Source organism: Sinocyclocheilus anshuiensis, unplaced genomic scaffold, assembly GCF_001515605.1.
Source record: "Sinocyclocheilus anshuiensis isolate Anshui unplaced genomic scaffold, SAMN03320099.WGS_v1.1 scaffold795, whole genome shotgun sequence".
Lineage (NCBI taxonomy): Eukaryota > Metazoa > Chordata > Actinopteri > Cypriniformes > Cyprinidae > Sinocyclocheilus > Sinocyclocheilus anshuiensis.
The window spans coordinates 248,907-256,274 of NW_015549596.1; the positions used below are offsets into that span (position 1 = coordinate 248,907).

Consider the following 7,368-nt stretch of genomic DNA (forward strand, 5'->3'; position numbering starts at 1 on the left):
CGGTTTTTAGTTACTGGTATTTTTTTATTTTCTAGTTCATTTTAATTCTTTGTATTTTTCTGCTTGTTTTTTTGTTAAAACTATTATTATTAGTAGTAGTAGTAGTATTTTATAGCATAAATGTTATAGTGAACTGAATTTCATCTGAGAATGTCTTCCGCATCTGTGTTTTATGAAGTTGCGCAATTCTCTGTTGAGACTTTCCTGACTGGAAACTTCCTGATACACTTCGTTTCACTTTTCATTTCTGTAAACTTCCCTGGTTTTGAGAAGAGCACGGATGTTTTGATCAACACTGTGTCGTTTAAAATACAAATACGAACACGAAGAGTGTTTTAAATACGGTTATCCTATGGTTGGTAAGTTTATTTCCACATGTTTTTCACTGTCTCTGCTGTTGAGCTGAACGAGCGCTTGTTAAATATTCGTTTAGCTGGTTAAGTTGGTCGGTTACATAAAGGCTAAAAATATGTAGTACACTTATGTATTTTTATTGAGTAATTTCTATTATGATTTTATTTAAACTTACATGAACAAAAACCTTGGTGATGATGGCATATATTTTAAACATGTCTGAGTGTAGTATTCTGGAATTGCCATTCAGTACCACTGCGTATATAAAAATACCATGGTACGACCACAGTACTTTTTTAGATGGGGATTCAATATCTACAAAAATATCATGGTATTGCTTATGTGGTTTGGACATATACTTTAATATATATTTAGATATAATAATATTGTAAATATTTTTATTATATTTGATAAAATATTTAAAAATATTTGATTATTAGTTATAATATATTAAATGCATTAACTATTAAAAAAATTGTTGCTCGAACTATTGTATTGCTTTGTTTTTTTTGTTTTTGTATATACTATAATTTACTATAGGTTTGGACATTTACTATAATATACATTTGATATTTATTGTAATAAAATATTTGAATATATTTATTTAAATATAGTAACTATTTAAAACAATTAAATAAACCATGGTATTTTTATACAATAATATATATTTATATATAATATAAAACTAATGTTTATATTTAAAATGTATTTTAATGTATGAAATAAACAAATAGTTATATTTATTAAATGTTTAATATTTAGTCATTTTTCAAAAACTATATTAACTATTTAAAATAATATTTATTTTTTTATTTTTAAGGTTTCGAGGTGAAAGTATGGCTGCCCTAGATGCCTCTAGAAATATAAAAGAAGGTGAGTAAATGTATTATACAATAAATATATATATCATAAGACCGACTTTCAACACAGCAACATGTTAACATCACATCTTGGCTGTCTCAGCAGCGGAGGACGCAGCTCAAATGCTGAGTGACGCCATCAACTCTGGAGACAAAGATGAAGCGACCAAATACCTGGATCAACTTTTGGATCTGAAACTCCCAGTGTGTGTCAAAATAAATCCTGAAGCGTACTCTGAAGACAGCATCAGGTATGCTGTTAGACTGGTTTAATTACGGTGAGAAACACTTGTTGCTGGGGATCTGTAACTATATGTGATGGTTTTGATTTGCTTTGTATGAACGCAGGTTGAGAGTAGGAGTGGCGGACGCCGCATCAGACGCCCACATCCCAATAACAGTGATGGTACCAGTTTACATGACAATCTCAGAGCTGAAAGAAAAGGTAAATAGTGTTAGTTATGGACCCGAGAAGAAAATTCTTGTTTGACACCGAAACCCAAAATTATAGTTTAACTGGGGCCCTCATTTACATTTTAGTAATTTCGTGATTTGTTTTTCAGATCAGTCGTGACTATGGCTTTCACCCGGCCCTCCAGCGTTGGGTGATCTCGAAGCGTCTCGCCCAGGACAGGGAAACCTTGTATCATTATGGGGTCAGAAACCACGACGATTCTGCCTTCCTCTTCATCCTTTCTGCCCAGGCTGCCAATCTGAGCCGGGAACAAGAGAGAAAAGAGAAAGAGGACAGACGGATTGATGGTATCTGGCCTATATTTCTGATTTAAAAAAAAAATAGCTTGTATAATAAATAGGAGTTTACTGAAACGCATTTCTTTCTTAATGAAGATATAATCGGGATCATTGATCGTCCACCTCATCGGCCACCAGAGCTCATCTCCAGAGGAGCCAATCGCCCTCCTCTACCTCCCAAACCTCAGGTCTGTCTGTCTGTCATTCTGTAGCTCTATCGTTCAATCTGTTGTTCTATGTATTGTTCTTTTTGTCTTTATATCTATATATCTATCATTCTATTAATCATTTTATCTGTTGCTCTATCTATGGTTCTGGCACTCTATCTGTCACTTTATCTATCGTTCTTTCTGCCGCTCCATCATTCTATTTGTTGCTCGTTCTGTCTATAGCTCTAGCTGTCATTCTATATGACGCTCTATTGTTCTATCTTTCATTCTGTAACTCTATCTTTGATATTTTCATTCATCTGTCACGTTCTCTGTTGCAGTCATTCTATTTGTAGCTCTATCTATCGTTTTGTCATTTTATCTGTTGCTCTATCTATGGTTCTGTCACTCTGTCTGTTACTTTATCTATCGTTCTTTCTGCCACTCCATCAATTCTATTTGCTGTTCTATATCGTTCTGTCATTGTTTATAGCTCTAGCTCTCGTTCTATGTCGCTCTATTGTTCAATCTTTCATTCTGTGACTATACATCACTCTATCTTTCATCTTTTCATTCATCTGTCACTATCTATCGTTCTCTGTTGCAGTCATTCTGTTTGTAGCTCTATCTATCATTTTGTCGTTTTATCTGTTGCTCTATCTATGGTTCTGTCACTCTGTCTGTTACTTTATCTATCGTTCTTTCTGCCGCTCCATCAATTCTATTTGTTGCCCGTTCTGTCTATAGCTCTAGCTGTCATTCTATATGATGCTCTATTGTTCTAGCTTTCATTCTGTAACTCTATCATTCATCTTTTCATTCATCTGTGACCTTATCTGTCATGTTCTCTGTTGCAGTCATTCTATTTTTAGCTCTTATCTATCGTTTTGTCATTTTATCTGTTGCTCTATCGATGGTTCTGGCGCTCTATCTGTCACTTTATCTATAATTCTTACTACCGCTACATCATTCTATCTTTCATTCTGTCACTCTGTCTTTCATCCGTTGCTTTATTTATCGTTCTCTGTTGCTCTGTCATTCTATCTGTATCTCTATCTATTGTTTTGTCATTTCATCTGCCACTGTCTGTGGTTCTGGTGCTCTATCTGTCACTTTATCTATCATTCTATCTGTCGCTCTATCATTCTGTCTATAGCTCTTCTATCTGTTGCTCTAGCTACTGTAGGTTCTATCTCTGTCGCTCTGCAGTCATTCTATTTTTAGCTCTATCTATCGTTTTGTCATTTTATCTGTTGCTCTATCTATGGTTCTGGCGCTCTATCTGTCACTTTATCTATAATTCTTACTACCGCTACATCATTCTATCTTTCATTCTGTCACTCTGTCTTTCATCCGTTGCTTTATTTATCGTTCTCTGTTGCTCTGTCATTCTATCTGTATCTCTATCTATTGTTTTGTCATTTCATCTGCCACTATCTGTGGTTCTGGTGCTCTATCTGTCACTTTATCTATCATTCTATCTGTCGCTCTATCATTCTGTCTATAGCTCTTCTATCTGTTGCTCTAGCTACTGTAGGTTCTATCTCTGTCGCTCTAGCTATCATTCTATCTGTAGCTCCATCCCTTATTCTGTCTGTTGCACTTTCCATGGTTCTGACACTCTATCTTTCACTTTATCTATTCTGTCTTGTCACTCTATCATTCTATTTGTTGTGCTATCATTCTGTCGCTCTGTCTGTTGCTCTCTTATTCTATCTTTTATTCTGTTGCTTTATCTGACGCTCTATCTATCATTCTGGCTGTTGCTCTATCTATCTATCTATCTATCTATCTATCTATCAATCATAATTCTAATAATTTTATTTGGTTTTATAGTCGGGTTGGTCATGTCCTGGCTGCACGTTTATGAATAAACCGACACGTCCGGGTTGTGAGATGTGCAGCACAGCGAGACCTGACAACTATAAAGTGCCTGACATATACCAGCCGGACGAGGCAGAAACCAGGAGACTCCAGCAGGAGGAACTCGCCAGCCTGCAGTACAAGCAGGTTAGCTGAGGGGACACAACACACTGGACTACAATGAACTGTTAGATTGGACTGTGGGATGAAAACCGCTCAAAAACACCAGGTTTACATCTGTGGAACAAACTGTGGAAATACCGAACGTTGTGTCTGCATCAACAAAGCTTTATTGTTTAAAAAGAATGAATGGAAAGTGAAAATGGGGAACATTTAGAGAGCCTTCATATGGATGTACTTTGCAGCAAAAAAGTTTATAATTTGTTGTTCACTGAACTAGTAAACAAAAATGAATGTTTTAATCATTAAAGCAAACCTTAATTAATTTTATGCACGAATAAAAAAATCCAAACGATTGCTTTTTTTTTTGGTGGAATGTAGATCTTAAAGGATCCTGTTGAGAATTTAAAGAAAAATCTAGATCTTTTGGTTCCCAATTAGTCCTTTGTATCTACCAATATGATAAAATGCTATAATAAATTAATAATGATTATATAATTATAAATATATCATTATTATTAATGAATATTATTAGGTATATAATAAATAATTGTAATTAGAGGTTTTTGTAGTAATTATTAGTTACATTTTTATAAAAAAAAACAAAAAATTTTAGAGTCCTATTAGATATTGTGTAATTTATAAATGATACACATATATTGCGTATATATCATGTAACTTTTTTTACAACAGTGGCTTTTCCTGTTTTCATCTATTAATACTGCATAAAAAACAGAAATATAACGCATGTGGCCTGTCCGTTTATTTATGTAGTCTGTTAAGGATGAACGGGAGAGGAATTTCCAAGAACTCCTGGAAACGGATTCCCGCAGTCTGGTGGGGAACGTGGATGAGCTGGATTGTGCCATCTGCTTTTGCACCATCATGCCAGGAGAGGGTGCCGTGCTGAGAGAGTGCCTGCATAGCTTCTGCAGGTGCTGTGAGACTGTTTGTCAGTTAGCATATACAGGAAGTTCCACTAAAGCACACTGAAATACAACTTTGTATATTCTACAGGGAATGTCTGAAGGAAACGGTTCTGAACTGCACGGATGCAGAAGTGGCGTGTCCTTATAGAGACGATGCTTATTCCTGTAACTGCAAACTTCAAGATAGAGAAATCAGATCAGTAAGATCTTAAATGCAGTATTATTTAACATTGAATTATTGAGGTTACCTGTTCACTTAATATAACACACCAAACGTTACTGTTTCCCACCAGCTTCTATCCCAGGACGAGTACCAGAAGTTTCTAGAACTGAGGCTGAACATCGCAGAGTCCCGCAGTGAGAACAGTTACCACTGTAAGACGCCCGACTGCGCCGGCTGGTGCATCTTCGAAGATGACGTGAACGAATTCACATGTGACATCTGCAACGAGACCAACTGCCTCCTCTGCAAGGTGAACACAACGTTTGTTTGTGTTTAGTTCACGTCTAGTTTGGAAGTGCATGTAATGGTGACCTTAAGGACTGTGCATGTGCATGTCAAGGCTATTCACAAGGGAATGAACTGCAAGGAGTACCAGGACGACCTCCGTATTCGAGCACAGAATGACGACGCAGCCCGGCAGACCACAGAGATGCTGGATGTAAGTGAAAATTCTTCAACTTTTTTAGTTAATATTTGAAGTTATTGCAATTGTGAAACATCACCGACTAGGGATGGGAATTGTAAAGAATTTCCTTACCCATATTTCAGCTTTTAACAGTTCAACTAACGAATAAAGGAAATGCAATTTGCGAAAATTGAGACCATTATAATAATAAGTCATTTGGACTACACTGGTTGTGCTGTATGTATTTGATTGACTAAAAAGAGCCGAGTCATAAGAGTCATTTGTTTGAGGATCAAACTATACTGGCAGTGCTGTCTTTGTTTGATTCACTGAAAAGAAACGATTCATTAGAGTAATTTGTTCAGGAATCAGACAGGCGGTGCGTTCCAAACGGGATATATCGCCCTCCGAAGGACACTTCGGAGTGAAAACAATCATGGCCGCCATATTGAAGGGTCATTCCAACCCGAAGTGCTCAAAACTGGCCACTTCAAAGGGCCCTTCGGAATGAAGGATTTCGAAGGGTACATCTGATGGACACTTCGGGCTCCCATGATCCTTTGCGCAGATTCTTTGCATGATGACGGTGCCTCTGTGTGGGCACGTGATGATGATGATGCAGAAGGGCACTTCAAGAAACAGTTGTTTGGTCCCCTACACCCTTCAACCCTTCGAAGCTCTCACTCCGGAGGGTAAACCCTTTGAAGGGATTAGGGCGTAGGGATGAGCACTTCCGAATGGAACGCAGGGTACACTGACCGTGCTGTCTGTGTTTGATTCACTAAAAAGAAACGATTCATAAGAGTCACTTGTTCAGAAATCTATTTACATTTGTCGTGCTGTTTGGGTTTTATTTCTCAAATAAAACAGCAGATCCAAAAGAGTCATTTGTTTGAGGATCAGACTACACTGGCCGTGCTGTCTGTGTTTGATTCACTAAAAAGAGCCGATTCATAAGAGTAATTAGTTCAGGAATCAGACTACACTGGCCATTCTATCTGTGTTTGATTCACTAAAAAGAAAAAATTCATAAGATAAGATTCACATGTTCGGGAATCAGACTACATTGGTCGTGCTGTATGCATTTTATTTCCCGAATAAAAGAAAAGTATTTGCCGAATAAATTCCTCCATGTGCATCAAAGAAGTCATGTGACTGCGTTATGGGACGGCAAAACCTGACTAACCAGTGGGCGGATCTCGTTCCACAGCATCTGAATTGTTGTTAATGTCATTCTGAATGCCCGAGCAAAGTCTGTCGTCAAAGTATTTATGTATAATTGCCTCCCAGAACTCTTACACGACTGCATTCCCAAACACAGGCATCCACCTCCGAAAGCAATTGCCAGAATTTATTTCGTTTCGGCACAAGTAATTTATTATATATGAAAATTATTATATTCAGTGGCTTCTCCTACTTTTGTTAGTGATTTATAGTGCCAGTTTATCAGGAAGTGACAATTTTGTTTTCTTTGACTCATTGGATGGAAATATTGCTTGTTCGCAAATGTTTTATGCGATATTCCAATTTTGCGCACAAGTTAAATTCGAAACTTTGGATGGAAAACAGGCTATTCGCACAAGTTAAATTCGCAACTTTGGATGGAAACCCGGTTATGCGTTTGACTACAAAGAGATGATTCATAAGAGAAAAAAAATGTTTGTTTGCGAATCAGACTACACTGGTCACACTATATATATATATATATATA

The 7,368-nt window shown here is 36.8% G+C and overlaps 1 protein-coding gene across 3 annotated transcripts in view; it reads left to right on the forward strand.

Moving 5' to 3' along the window:
* The first annotated feature begins 167 nt into the window (after positions 1 to 167).
* LOC107658397 (ranBP-type and C3HC4-type zinc finger-containing protein 1-like) overlaps positions 168 to 7,368 on the forward strand; it is an 8,676-nt gene continuing 1,475 nt past the window's right edge. Inside the window, exons 1-11 of one of the 3 annotated variants that reach the window (XM_016446927.1) lie at positions 168 to 359; positions 1,175 to 1,227; positions 1,318 to 1,465; positions 1,563 to 1,659; positions 1,778 to 1,976; positions 2,064 to 2,155; positions 3,953 to 4,126; positions 4,874 to 5,034; positions 5,117 to 5,228; positions 5,322 to 5,501; positions 5,592 to 5,690. In XM_016446927.1, the coding sequence (XP_016302413.1) occupies positions 1,191 to 1,227; positions 1,318 to 1,465; positions 1,563 to 1,659; positions 1,778 to 1,976; positions 2,064 to 2,155; positions 3,953 to 4,126; positions 4,874 to 5,034; positions 5,117 to 5,228; positions 5,322 to 5,501; positions 5,592 to 5,690 (1,299 nt within the window). In that variant the 5' untranslated portion in view covers positions 168 to 359; positions 1,175 to 1,190. The remainder of the gene's footprint in view (positions 360 to 1,174; positions 1,228 to 1,317; positions 1,466 to 1,562; positions 1,660 to 1,777; positions 1,977 to 2,063; positions 2,156 to 3,952; positions 4,127 to 4,873; positions 5,035 to 5,116; positions 5,229 to 5,321; positions 5,502 to 5,591; positions 5,691 to 7,368) is intronic. The other 2 variants (XM_016446928.1, XM_016446929.1) reach the window with 2 other exon arrangements.